This window comes from Capsicum annuum, chromosome 1 (genome assembly GCF_002878395.1).
Source record: "Capsicum annuum cultivar UCD-10X-F1 chromosome 1, UCD10Xv1.1, whole genome shotgun sequence".
NCBI classification, from domain to species: domain Eukaryota; kingdom Viridiplantae; phylum Streptophyta; class Magnoliopsida; order Solanales; family Solanaceae; genus Capsicum; species Capsicum annuum.
This window is the reverse complement of record NC_061111.1, coordinates 69,925,296-69,940,605: the sequence shown is the minus strand read 5'-3', so window position 1 is coordinate 69,940,605 and position 15,310 is coordinate 69,925,296. Positions and strand designations below refer to the sequence as shown.

Sequence of the window (15,310 nt, the reverse complement as noted above, 5' to 3'; positions counted from 1 at the left end):
AAAATAGAAGATAAAATTTTTAAATTAAATAAAAAAGAAAAAAATATTTATGTTTATTAAAATATTTTAGAAGTTTTTATCAAATCTTCATATTAATAAATAAAGTTTTCACAATAATATTTAAGGTAATGCATTGCAAACAAAGGACTAACATCTTATTAATTAAAAGTGGCTCTTACTTTTATAAATAACTAGTTTAGGGTACGCCTCTCGTGCGTGTATCTCTCTATACCGAGTTTAATTGTATAAAATTACTTTGATATTAAAAAAAATGACTTGATTAATAAATAAATTAATCATTTTATTAAATAAAAAAATATTTAAATAACAAATTACTATATTCAATTAAAATCATATAAAAATATTAAAAATCACGCGCTAAACTGAATTACGAAAACCTACCAAGGCAATACAATGACTAAAAAAAAAAAGCTTAATAATGTTTTCAATATGACATATGGTGCAATTCATATGTCGTTAGAAAGTGTTAAGGACAATAAATTGATATTTTTACCTTTACAAGGTAAAATAATATGCTATGGGAAGAAATTTACCTAAAATATTTTTATTAGACACTTTAATTTTGAAAAATTACTCTTCTACTTATTCTCACATCTTTTTATAATTTAAATGAGAAAAAAAATTTCTAATTAATTTAAAACTTTTAAATGAATACTATTTCTTATCACATGTTTTACTGTTTCATCTACATAAGAAAAAAAGAAAAGTTACCAATATTAATTCTCATATATTTAATTAATAATAATCGCAGAAAATAAGTGAAAAGATGACTTTATCTAAAGTAGAGTGATAAAAAATTCAAATAACATTTCAAAAGTCTTCACATTTTTAATAAATTAGCGATAGAAATTAGAGATTAGCGATAGAGATTAGAGATAATATTATTACATGAAGTTAAATATTTAATGTCATTTAAAAGTACTATACTAGAAAAAACTAGTATGTAAGAATAAAAAAATAATTTAAATTATTAATAATATTTTTATTATTTATATATATTTAAAATTTTATAGTAAAATTTAATTTTAAATCAATAATTTTATTGACACGCCCACATAAATAAACCTATAATGCGAATCAAGTTTGAAATACCAGTGTTGAATAAAAGATTTATTGACGAAAGCAGATCTTTCTTATACGAAGTAACTAGTCTTTTATTATTTCTTTGCATGTAATGTAACGTGTAGCTATATTTAGAGCAGTAAGTCGTGTCAATCAGTGAGGAGTTTTGTTAGTACACTTGTCAACGTATCACTTCTCATTGCCTCTCTAATATGGTAAAATCGAGTACAAATTTTCACTTCACTTCTCTCATCTTCTGTTTTTCTCTACAACTATTATAGAAGGAAATCCCACAATCTTCTTTCTGAACTCAAATGGTTACTGACCAAAGTAAAGGGGAAACATTAAAAATGAAGTTTGTTCTAGCTATACTCTTGTGATTTGTACTACTTTTTTCTTTATTTGCACTTACAAGTTTAACTTGTAGTATCTTTGATTTAAGATTCCAATTAATTTAGTTACTCCCACTTCTTTTTAGAGGAACTTGTATTTTACCAACTCCAATTATTAGTAGGACTAAGAAGAATTCTTGAAAAGTTGAAATTCAAGTTCTTGGCCCGTTGGCCGTTGATATTTAAAATTGTGGTAGCAAAATGCTATGCATGTGTTTATTTTTTTTATCTTGTGAATGTAGTAAATCATATTCAGTGAATAGTAAGTAAAACGGGAGTAGTTGTCTTTGAAGCCTTAAAATATATTGGCATACTCTATATTGCAGTATTTGGTATCTGTGGAAAAATTAATTTAGCCATACCTATCTAGTAAGAGGTGACAACAAAAAGGCCTTTTTAAGCCTGAGGGATGGGGCTGACAGGCGGTGAGCGGGGTAGAATAAAAACTATATTTAAACCCGGGGCTGAGGAGGCTCTATATGGTCTCCCTTTTCATGGGTGGTGGGTGGAGAAAAATACCATTTATTTGACCTTCTGGAATTGGGATGAAGAGTAGTTTTAAAGACGTTTTTAAAAACCACTTCATAGAGGGCGGGGTATCACGCTCACTAGAACTACAATATTGAGCTACATGGAGAATTGGTTTTGTAGGGCACTTCCAATTTTTTTTTTTTAAGTTTTATGTCCTTTTTGCAAGAGATCTTCATTTTTAAAATGCCACTTTCTTCTCTTCATTTTGCAAGTGGAAAGGGATTAATCCTCTATATGCTAATAGTGTAAAGAATTTTTACACCAGCTCTGTAATTAATTAACCTGTTTTAGCATGTAGCCATTAGTAATTTCACTCATTATGGACACGTTCCTTTATTTTTCTTTTAGCTTATTCGAGTGTATAGATGTTGCAACAACTAATGGTATGCTTTTGTCCCAAACAAGCTGGGATCGGCTGTGTGTTAACAGAAGTAAATTCGAAAATGTGTTAACAAAATTAGTATTGTACTTTATGCATGTGCAGGTTCATGAGACCCGATCTCAAGCTCACAGAGCAAGTGAAGAGAGGAAGGTGACGAGGAAGCAGAAGGCAGAGAGCAAGAACCAAAATTTTGCCTCACCTAAAAAGGCAAAAACTGAAGAAAAAGAAGAAGATGATAAAGAAGATACTGGCCAGGAAAATGAAATCCGAGCCGAGTTTGAGAAGTTCTGTAAGACTATAACCGACCATCTCTCCGTCAAGCAAATGCGTGAAATCCTTGAAGCAAATGGTCAGTATTCTTCTGGTGACAATGATGCTGTTGTTCCTAGATGGTAAGTAAATCCGGTTTGTCAAAAAAATTATTTTCATCATAATAATTGTGTAATTGAGATGATGATATTATTCTCTCTGATTCATTTTAAGTGTCATTTTATGTGTCAGGAAAAGTGATCGTTTTTTTTGCAGTTATCCTTTCCGAGCATCGTCGGGAAAAGTGTTGGATTTTAACAATCATCCTTTCAGAGTATTGTAAACATTTTGAATCATTAAATCTATATTTGGAAACACACCAAAAATTAAGTAGTTTGGCCCTTGTACCCAAAATCCTGCTCCACATAGATGGAATGGAGGGAGAGTATAAATTGTGTAGTAATATAAGACTGGGATGAACTACAGTTGAGTGATAGGACCTCGAAAATTGAGGTGTAGTTATTGTTGCTTCATATGAGATTTATTGTGATTCTTCTGTACTCATCCCTCTCCTTCTCTTGAACAGTCAAGACATAATGTTCTTCGGACCACTAGACAATTGTCCCATTTGTGGTGGCAAGTTGGAATGTGCTGGCGACACTTATCACTGCGTTGGAGATTATATTGAGTGGTCGAGTTGTGTTTTCAGCACAATGGAACCACCAAGAAGAGACGAGCCTCTCAAACTCCCTAAATCTGTTGAAAGTATTCAAATCTCTGATGTAATTTCCTGAACTTCTCTTTTACATTTCTTGTTGTTAGATGGAAGAAAGGCGAAAAAATGACCATTTTTGTATGTTCTCATAGCTGATCAAGAAACGTGGAGATCCTAAAAAGAGCCGCCCCCGAAAGGAAATATCTGCCCCAAGGAAGCCATTCGATGGAATGATAATTTCTCTAGCTGGTCGTCTTGCGCGAAAACATGTATGTACTTCAGTTTAGATGGAATTTGGCCTCACTTTTGTGTATCTTAATGTTTGTTAAGAGTTTGTTGTTCACAGCAATACTGGAAATCGAAAATCGAGAAATATGGTGGAAAAGTGAACAACTCTGTCACTGGTAACTGTTCATTGAAATTTTCTTACGAAATTTACTTTTCCAGTTGCTTAGAAACTAAAAAGTGTTTCCTCTTGCAGGGGTGGCTTGCCTAGTAGTTTCGCCAGCTGAGCGGGATCGTGGTGGCTCATCTAAAGTAGCTGAAGCTGTGTATGCATATTTAATTGACACTACATTAATTGGACTAATTATAGTGCTTTTCTATATTCTGATGTCCTGCAGAGGTGGATACAAGATGTGAACTTAGAGATGTGCAGCTTATCAACTTTTATGTTTTTACGTCTGAACTCATCGCGCTTATGCAATTATGGGTTTAGAACTTAGTGTTTCGTTAGAATTTTAGCGACTTTCCACGAGTATATCTGTGCGCTGTGTAAAAGTTTATTGGGTTCCAATAAACCCATGTATTTATGCTGCATCAGGGAGAAAGGTATACCCGTAGTGAGGGAAGCTTGGTTGAGTGAGAGCGTAGAAAATGAAGAAGCCCAGCCTATAGATGCATACGGCATTGCCAGTGACATTGCTGTAGGGGGTAGAGGTATTCCTCTTGATAAGATGGATCCAAGTGCAGAGGCACTCAAAACCGTAACAGCCGAGGTATGGTTCCCCCACCTCTCGTTTGCTACTTGAAATGTGGTGTTTGATTCAAATGTTGTCCTTTTTGTTTTTGGTTGTTGTAGCTTAAAGTGTTCGGAAAAAGAGGGGTACACAAAGACACTAAACTGCAAGATGAAGGAGCAAGAATATTGGAGAAGGATGGATTATTGTATAATTGTGCACTGTCTGTTTGCAACCAAAAGAACATGCTCAATGAGTAATGCTCGAAAGTCTCCTAGTTCTTTTGAATTCTTAATAGTTCCTGCTGACACTGATAAAGCGATTCTTCAAATTGATGCAGCTTTGGTGTTATGCAACTTATCATGTCACCGGAGAATCGTTTGCATATGTATCACAAAAAGGGAAGACTTGGTGATAGTCTAAGAGCAGACGACAAGCTAGAGGAGTGGGAAAATGTCGATGATGCAATTAAGGAGTTCGCTAGGCTCTTTGAAGAGCTGACTGGAAATGAATTTGAATCCTGGGAAAGGGAAAAGAAGATTCACAAAAAACATCACAAGTTTTACCCTATTGACATCTTGTGTCATTTTTAAGATTCCTTGTTCTTGAGGAAACACTTATATAGCATTTTCTATAACATAAATGCATGGTTAAACTCTGTAGGATGATGGAGTGGAAGTAAGGCATGGAGCACTTGGCCTAAGGCAACTTGGTTTTGCCGCTGCACATAGTAAGCTTGATTCGGCGGTAGCAAATTTAATGAAAGTCCTTTGTAGTCAGGAGATATACAGGTATTAACGCCGTTCAAGTTGCAAGTTGTTTCCATCTTTTCCTTGCATCCAAAACAAACTTGAGTGTTGTATGCTTTATGAAGGTATGCTTTAATGGAGCTTGGACATGATTCACCAGAAATTCCTATGGGGATGCTTACTGATTTTCATTTGAGAAGATGTAACTCTTTCTCCATCTAGTGCATTTATTACCGTAAACATTCAAAGATTCATTTACTTTTAACTCGACAGGTGAAGAAGTTCTGCTACACTTCGTAGAGAAAGTAAAAACAATGAAGGAAACAGGACATAAAGCAGAGGGTGTCTGGTATGAGTTCAGTCAATATGGTCCACTCTCATGCCATCTACGAGGCCTTTAACATTCAGGGACTATGCCGATCTCGCTGACCATGTAACGGTCATTTCTCTGTTTTCCTCCAAATCTTTAGCATTATATATTAAGGTGTTTTATCTTACTGTTTGCAAATAACCAAGGCCGCTTCTGCCTATGAAACTATTCGGGACATCAACTTCGCCTCACGTATCATAGAAGATATGTCTGGATCTACACTTGATGATCCTCTCTTTGAGCGTTATAAGAAGCTCCACTGTTCAGTTACTCCCTTGGACAAAGTATCAGATGACTACAAAATGATAGTCAAGTACTTGGAGAAAACTTACGAGCCAGTCGAAGTTGGAGATATTGTAAGATCTATTTATTTCTTTCTAGTTCTCTTTCAAAATTTTGAGCCGTCAGTGCGATGATCGTAAATGCATGTTTCACTAGAGGTATGGAGTATCAGTAGAGAATATATTTGCTGTTGAAGTTAGTGCTTGCCCTTCCCTTGATGAGATCAAGAAATTGCAAAACAAGGTTCTTCTCTGGTGCGGTAAGTAATCTCTACTTGGCATATAATTCTCGGTTGATCGTTATTTCGATCGTTATTTCACATCGATGAATGTTAATTTTTGATCAAATGATATTGACATTAGGTACAAGGAGTTCAAATCTTTTGAGGCACTTGCAGAAAGGCTTCTTTCCTTCAGTTTGTTCACTTCCTGTGTCGGGGTACATGGTAGGGAAATTAACTTCCTTTAAGAAGGTAGTTTTACGAACTGTTTATAGTTTAGATTTGCGCTCATCGCTAATATATATGTGTGTTCAGTTTGGAAGATCTATTGTTTGCTCGGATGCTGCAGCAGAAGCAGCAAGATATGGTTTCACAGCAATAGACAGGCCAGAAGGCTTCTTGGTATTAGCAGTTGCTTCACTAGGAGAAGAAATTAAGGAGTTTTCGAGTCTTCCCGAGGTAGCAAGAGGCCATTGAAGAAAAAATACGTACTCAAATGTCAGTTTTAGCTGATCTGATTTACTGACGTTAATTATTACAAGTAAGATACACGAGCTTTGGAAGAGAAGAAAATTGGAGTAAAAGGACTTGGAAGGAAGAAAACTGATGAGAAAGAGCATTTTTTCTGGAAGGATGATATTAAAGTACCTTGCGGTAAACTGATTCAATCAGAGCACAAGGATAGCATCCTCGAGTATAACGAATATGCTGTCTATGATCCACAACAGGTACTTTATATATACCAACTGTAAAAAATTGTCCACAATATATGTGATGTACACGGTAGTGGAATCTTTTTTCCTTTTCCAAGTTGTCAGTGTTGGTAAGGTGAATCCAAATCATGAGATTGCATGCCTGTGTTATTATATTTTTTTTGTATGTGTTACCGACATTTTCCGTACTTCTTTCGCAAGGTGAGCATAAGGTACTTGGTGGCGATAAAATTCGACGAGCAGGGTGTAGCATATGATACAGCTGAGCCAGAGCAATAGTGGAAAATGGACCAGAGAATTGTTGTACATGCTGTATTTTGCCCCTCTTCTTCTGTATTTGCAATGGACTTGAGTAGTTTTTGCTGGTGCAAGGTAGGCAATGACTTTATGTTGCTGAATGTTAGTCTGTCCCTTTTCTTCTATAAATTAATGCCTACAACTACGATCTCGGTAGCGTTGTTTCGAGTATGAATACGTCATGTATCATACATGTTGTCTCTCTGCTCTGAAATAGTCCTTTCATTTCCCAGCTCATTCGACATTGTTATAGTGGTTGCTGCTATATTTATGCATGTTTGTTCAAGCTCAGTTCGAATGCTGTCTTGAGATTTTTCATTCAGACATTCAATGTACAAATTGAGATTAGAGTTCTGGAACTTCTGTTGCCGACCTTGATGTGCATAAGGATTAGCTGTAGTGTACTCCCTCCGTTCCTAAATTTAGTGCTATGCTATTTTTGCCTTTTAATTTTGTTCCTAAGTAAGTGTTTGTTTAAGGAATAAATTGGTCATGTCATTTCAAATTTGCCCTTGTGTAGATAAAATGTCATCAATGTCAACTTGGAAAGAGAGAATTTAATTAGGGGTAAGTTGATAAAGTTATTTTTTACTGTTAGGAAGTTACTAATTTGTTTAAAGAGTGAGTTCAACCCAAAAGGAGAAGAGGACTGATGTATGTAGGAATGGAGGGAGTAATGATTAGTAATGTATAAATTGTGATTCAAGACAGATATTATAATCCCAAGATTAATAATAATATATGGATTACTTGTTACCTTTACTACTATACAGAAATGCTGAGCAGAGTAATATATGGATTACTAGCATGGGTTTAATATATGTTAATTTTTGTTTTAATTTATGTGATATAAATAAAATTAGATAATTAATTATATTTATAATATGTTTTAAGATTTTTTAAGTTGTTAGCTGTTGTAATTTACTATTTTAAGTTGATTGTTATTGTAATTTATAACTCTCTTTTTGTTTAAACTTAATATTTTTTTTAATTTCAATTTAAGTGATGTTGATATAATTTCGAGAGTCAAATCAAATATCAAATATCACTATTGAAGTAGCGAGGCCGACACGTCTTGGATGACTTATAATAATTAATTAAAGATGATATAATAATTAATTAAAAGTGATATAACAAAAAGTGGGCTTCATGTGAAATTAGTTTATTACTTCAAGAGTTAATTTATTATTTTATGTTTATTTTATTTTTTTAATTAAATATTATTATTTTTTGATACTTAAATGACTTATAATAATTATTTGGGTGATTTATATTATTTTTCATGAAATTTTTAAATAATGTATAATCCCAATTATTGTTGCATTATTGTGATTTATATTACTTTGCTCAAAATTATAAAATTATGAGTCAACTAAAATTTTTTATGCATCTTCAAATCATTTAAATTAACAATTATCATAATTTATAATATTTTTTACGCAATTTTTAAATATATAACAAGTTAAAATTAAAAATAAATAATTAAATTTTAATTTAGATAATTATATTTTTAATAAATTTTTAGATTTTTTAAATTGTTAGTTATTGTAATTTATAATATTTTTTAGCATTGTAATTTAATATTTTAAGCTTTTATTTATTATAATTTATAATATTTTTTTTGCTCAAATTTTTGTAGTATTGATAGTCAATTATATTTTAAAAATAGTTTAAATTTTTTAATTATTGTGATTTATAATAATTTTTTTATTTCAATTTAAAGAGATATTGATATAACTTTGAGATTCAATTAAATATCACTATTGAAATAGCGTTCTAATAACTAATTAGAAATTACATAGCAAAATTATAAAATTTAAATGGAATATAAAAAGTCAATTATGGGTCCATGCATATTTTTTAATAATATATAGAAGAATGAAGGGAAGCGGAGACCGTTATGTTTGCTTCCTGCGTGATTTTATCATATTATTTTTAATTAATTATTATATATCATTTATGTATTAAAAGATTAATAATATTTAATAAAAAATAAAATATTTTTTTGTGATTTTACTATATCATTCTTAATTAATTATTATATCTCATTGCGTATTAAAAAATTAATAATACTTAATAAAAATGTAAAATAAATATTTATGATATATCGGCTTCAGGGGCTTCAATCATAATTTTACTATTTCATTCCTAATTAATTGTTATAAGTTATCGAAATATTAAAAAAAATATTTAATAAAAAAGTAAAATAAATAAAAATAATAATAAATTAACTATTGATGTTTTAAATTAACGTTTGAGACATTTCAGCTTTATTGCTTCAATTGTGATTTACCTATATCACTCCTAATTAATTATTATGATCACCTAAGAATTAAAAAAAAAAATTTTAAAAAAGTAAAATAAATATAAAATGATATGTCAATATAAAAAATTTGATTGACTATTGAATCTATATTAATGTCACATAAGATAAGACAGAGGAAGACATAAAGTAACATATGTTATTTGAAAATGAGATAAAATGTATTGTAAATAACAACATTAAAACTTAATATAGAAAAATTTGATTGACTAAGACTATCGAAATTTTATTTGTGAAAGTCTTATTGAAAAATTATGTAAAAAAATTATAAATTAAATAATTACCAACTTAAAAATTTAAAAGATATAAAATATTTGGCTGACTCTAGAAATTATATCAGTGTCACTTTAATTAAAATAGAAGAAAAAGTATTATAAATTATAATAATTAAAATATATATAATTTTAATGAATAATTATTTAAATTTTATTTGTGTCAATTGATATAAAAAATTATATATATATTGGGCTCGCTTGTACGGGCCAATGTAGTATTGAAAAAATAATTGAAACAAATAAATTGAGAACTACTAATGAAAAGACCCCAAGAAAATAAGTGGGACCTACCTTCCTAGTGGGACCTACCTGCCTAGAAAGCCAAAATACAGCTCTTAGGATTTATGGTAAGATAAAAGAAGCACATGCATATAGAATTCTATATTTAAGTACAACAACGTCAAAGAATAATAAAATATAAAATACCTTTAAATAAACTATGAATTCCAACACACACACGTGACAATCATGCATTGTGTGCTAACTCACACTTATATATAGTAAGAATAAGAACTAGTTACTACTCTAGTCTAGAGAAATGCGAGTGAGCATGCGGCGGTCACTTGTCTATTTCTGTCATGTGGGTTGGTTTGGCTCGTTTCGGCCTGATTAACTCGGCACATTTAAAGGAACCGGCCCGGTGGGCTATCGATTTTTTGGTCCACCAGTCTCGGGCTAAGCCATCAGGAATGGTCAGTTCGGTGGACCAATCCAGTTACGAAATCGAATCGGGCTCATCGATTATCTGGTCCGAACAGGCCTGATTATTAAAAAAATTAAAAAGCATTGAAAAGGTTGTTAATTGGGCCCAGGTTCAATTGGACCGTTGGCAGCCAGTGGCTATAACGTCGTTGGCTGGCCCAACGGCCAATTGGTCTACTTTTAAAAAAAAAACTTAATTCAAAAAATTTCCTACAAAAATTGCAAATTCAAAATCATTTTCAGAGAATCTTATTCTCTCATTTTTTTCGCTTTCTCTCAAATATTTTAATTATCTCCTAAAGTATTCATTTTTATTTTTTAATTTGCAATTACAAATATCAAATATCAAGTGAAAGTTTTCTAAAGTCGCAATTTTCGGATACTTTCGAAATTTGGTATTGCCATACCATCTCTTACTTTTAATTTTTAATTAGTGTATTATTTATTGAATATTTATTTTTATTATTTTTGTGTATTTTGAATATTTATTATTTTAATTTATTTGTAATACGGATAAATTAAGAAACATCGGTAAAAGTATTAAAAAGATTTATTCCGAAAGTGATAGTGGTAGTAAAAAACGAATTGGTGGCGGTTTCGGTAGAGATAGTTTAAGTACAAGATATATCCATGTGCCTTCAGTATCGATTAGTCAACCTTTTGAGGATGAAATAAGTGTAGGTGTGCACGATATGAATTATTTAGAAGCTCAGAAAAATTATGATATAGAAGAAGAGAGTGAAATAGACACGGTTGATTTAAATGTAGATGATGAAAATATTGGTGAGACACCTGAAGTCGGTAATGCTAATGTTAGATCTGAATCGGTTAATCTTCATCCTCGTCCTCCTCCTGCTCTTGTAAGATCTCACAGAAGAACTGGTATTCCATGAAAAATAATTTCAAAAATAAAAGGAGAAACTAAGGTCCAATGTAAAATTTGTGAATTGGTATATGAGCATAAAATTGGAGGCAATAAAGGGGGTAAGAATTCGTTGATGAGACATTTAAGAGAAAAACATTCAGTAGAGCTAAGTCTTGCACAAGGTGGTAAAGCTGTTGGTGGGCCAATACAAAGTAGACTGAACCCAATAACCGGTCAATTAGTTAAGAATTATAATAAAAGGAAGGACTGGGAAGAAATAGTCAAAATGTTAGTTGTGGGTTGTTTGCCTTTCACTTTTGCTTCTTCGGATGCTTTTATATTCATTATATTCAAGCAATTTATACTGTCATGTTTATAGGTATTCCTAAAAGTACTTGTCGAGCCGATATTTTTGACTTCATGAACAATATGTTTATTATTTATCTGCATTATTAAAAAATATTTCAGGTAGGATTGCTATAACTTTTGATCTTGATCGTGCCATTAATAAAAATAATTATTTGTCACTGGATAAATAATAATTTTGTTATGCAAAAATATATTCTAATATTTTTGTATGATGAAGATCGTAAACATACTGAAAAATTTATTTCTAAAGTCGTAAGATATTATGATATTGAAAGAAAAGTTTTATATATATGGTATTGAAAGAAAAGTTTTATGTATATCTTTTGATAATACATCTAACAACAAGACTGATGTTTACTTGTTAAAAGTTGAAATTTGTCCGTCGTTATCCGAAATATTTCATGTTAAGTGTGGTTGTTATATATATAATTTAATCGTAAGAGATGGTCTTAAATTTTTTGAGCTTTATATTGAAAAGATAAGACTTGATATTGGCTTTATTCAAGGAAATAATCAAAAAAATAGAATGAAAAAAATTTAAACAAAATAGACTTAGACTGATATTTATGTCTCAAGAATGTGATACTAGATGAAATGTTACTTATAATTATTTACGAACTTGTCTTACCTATAAAGTTTCTATTGTAATGACTTTTAATCAATATTTTGATTATTTTCCTGAGTATATGCTACATGATTCTAATTGGGCTGCAATTGCTGATATTGTTAAATTTTTGAAAAAAATTTATATACCTACGATACGATTGAATTTTCTGGTGCTTATTATCCTACTGTTTTTTTCGAAGAAAGATAAGCATCTGGTTACTTTCCGTAGTAGTTTAGCCAGGACGCAGATTGATTTTTTGCTGCTTAGGAAGGGGGATAGAACTTTGTGTAAGGATTGTAAGGTTATCCCGAGTGAGAATCTGGTGACTCAGCATAGACTCCTGGTGATGGACTTGGTTATCAAGAAGGGCAAGATGAGGCGGGGTGAGAAGGGTCGGCCTAGAGTTAGGTGGGGTGCCTTGACTCCGATTAGTGCTTTGGAGATAGGGGTGAAGTTGGAGGGGATGGGGTTTGGGAGTGTAGTGAGGATGTGGATAGTATGTGGGATAGGGCTGAGGGTTGTATCAAAGAGTCTGCTAGAGATGTATTAGGTGTCTCGATGGGTTGGTTTGGCAGGTATTGGGGGGATTGGTGGTGGAATGAAGATGTTAAGAAGAAGGTGGAGACGAGGAAGGTGGCTTATGCTAAGTTGGTTGAGAGTAAGGATGGCGAGGAGAAGCGGGTAAGCAGGGAGAGGTACAAGTTAGTTGAGAATGAGGCTAAGTTAGCTGTTACGACTGCTAAGACAACAGCCTTCGAGAGTTTGTATAGGGGGTTAGAAGAGAAAGACATGGAGAAAAGGTTGTTTAGACTGGCCAAGGCTAAGGAGCAGAAGGGTAGGGATCTGAATCAAGTGAAGTGCATTAAGGGGGAGGATGACAGAGTATTAGTATTGGTGAAGGACGTCCTCATTAAGGAAAGATGACAGTCTTATTTTCATAGTCTCTTGAATGAGGAGGGGGATAGATGTGTTATGTTAGGGGAGTTGGAGCACTCCAGGGAGCGTTGCGATTTTAGCTATTGTCAGCGTTTTAAGGTTGAGGAGGTAAGAGAGACTATCCACAAAATGCGAAGGGGTAGGGCGACAGGGCCCGACGAGATCTCGGTGAATTTTTGGAAGTTTTCTGACGGACAGGGTTAAAGATGCCCGAGGCGTGGAGATGGAGCATGATGATTCCTTTATATAAGAACAAGGGTGATATTCAGAGTTGCAACAATTACCGGGGTATTAAGTTATTAAGTCACACGATGAATATTTGGGAGAGGGTGGTGGAGTGGAGGCTGAGGAAGATTGTGTGTATTTCTGAGAATCAATTTGGGTTTTTACCTGGTCGCTCCACGACTGAGGCAATTCACCTAGTGCAGAGACTGGTAGAGCAATATAGAGAGAGGAAGAGGGATCTGCACATGGTGTTTATTGACTTGTAAAAGACGTATGACAAGGTCCCTAGGGAAGTTCTTTGGAGATGCTTGGAGCCAAGGAGGGTCCCTGTGGTGTACATTCGAGCGGTTAAGGACATGTATGAAGGGGCGAAGATTAGGGTAAGGACGGTGGGGGGAGATTTCAAGCATTTTCTAGTCTTGACAGGGTTACACCAGGGATCAACTCTTAGTCCCTTTTTATTCGCTTTGGTGATGGATGTGTTGACGAGGAGTATACAAAGCGAGATGCCTTGGTGTATGTTTTTTGCGGATGATGTAGTTTTGATTGATAGGTCAACGATTCAGGGGAATGGAGAGATAGATGAGCATGTCTCTCACCGTATTGGGGCAGGTTGGATGAAATGGAAGCTCGCTTCGATAATTTTATGCGATAAAAAGGTGCCCCCAAGCTGAAGAGAAAATTCTATAGAGTTGCAGTCAGGCTGGCTATGTTATATGGAGCTGAGTGTTGGCCGACTAAGAATTCTCATATCCAAAAATTAAAGGTGGCGGAAATGGGTCTGTGATTTTACTAGGGCTGACAGGATTAGGAATGAAATTATTTGGGAGAAGGTGAGAGTGGTGTCACTGGAGGATAAAATGCGGGAAGTGAGGTTAAGATAGTTTAGCCATGTGATGAAGAGGGGCGCGGATGCCCCGGTTTGTAGGTGTGAGAGGTTGACCTTGGATGGTTTCAAGCGGGGTGGGGGTAGACCTAAGAAAAATGGAGGGAAGTGATTAGACATGACATGGAGTAGTTACAGCTGACTGAGAATATGACCCTGGATAGGAAGGTATGGAGGAAAAACATTATGATAGAGGGTTAAGGTGGGTGGATGAGTCGTAGTCAGTAGGTATAATGGCTTGGGTGTCTTTTTTTTGGTAGTATTGCATATTTTTGTGGATGGCGTATCTATGTTTTTTATCGTGTTCCATGCTTTTGATGTGTTTATATACTGTCCTTTTTCTTGAGCCGGGAGTCTATCGGAAATAGCCTCTTTATTTCGTTAGAGGTAGTGGTATGGTCTGCGTACACTCTACCCTCCCCAGACCCCATAATGTGGAAATCTACTGGGTTTGTTGTTGTTATTATCCTACTGTTTGTAATATTTTAGTTTATTTAACCAACATTTCTTATTTGCTTAAAGAATAGTAGGATAAAGAAGTTTATAAAGAAGCTAATACTGCAAACAATAGGAAATATAATATTATGTCCAAATTTTATTCTATTATTTATAATGCTTTAGAGATAAAGCCTGAAGAAAAACCTTCTTTATTTATGACTATGAGTGATGCAAACAATTACATGGAAGCATTATATAATTATTATACCGATTTACTTGATGTCACTTCAACTGTCGCTCCTCAAGCTTTCGAGGAGTCATCATCTTCTGAAAGACGGGCATATAATAGTTATCTTGATTACTTTTTTTTTATTTAAATATTTGAGTGAAGGTGCAGCCTTCATCACACAGAATACATTCTCGGAAAGAGTTTAAGTATTATCTTCGACAGCCGATGGAGGATCGTAAGGCAAGAATTGGTGGAAAAATAATGAAAGACAATATCTCGTACTTTCAAAATTAGCTAGAGATGTATTGAATGTCTCAATGTCAACTGTTGCATTGGAGAGCGCTTTTAGTTAGGAAGGACAACAACTTGGAGACAAACGACACTCATTAAGAGGCAATGCTATGAATGTTTTAGTTTGCCTTAGAGATTGGATTAAAGCGGAATGAAGAAATAAAAAAATGGGGATGGAGCCGTAGACGAACAGAATCTTGAAGAAATTATGGCTTCGAGGGA

The 15,310-nt window shown here is 33.4% G+C and overlaps 1 protein-coding gene across 1 annotated transcript; it reads left to right on the top strand.

Moving 5' to 3' along the window:
* Positions 1-1,491: 1,491 nt before the first annotated feature.
* Positions 1,492-7,698, top strand: LOC107876133 (protein ADP-ribosyltransferase PARP3-like). The gene is given in 18 exon segments (XM_016723150.2): positions 1,492-2,780; positions 3,224-3,419; positions 3,505-3,621; positions 3,699-3,756; positions 3,834-3,903; positions 4,176-4,350; positions 4,434-4,567; positions 4,652-4,889; positions 4,975-5,102; positions 5,186-5,262; positions 5,334-5,423; positions 5,426-5,493; positions 5,577-5,786; positions 5,869-5,971; positions 6,075-6,157; positions 6,248-6,391; positions 6,475-6,660; positions 6,847-7,698. Coding segments are annotated over 18 exon segments (2,610 nt in total). The 5' UTR covers positions 1,492-2,325; the 3' UTR covers positions 6,925-7,698.
* The last annotated feature ends 7,612 nt before the right edge of the window (positions 7,699-15,310 follow it).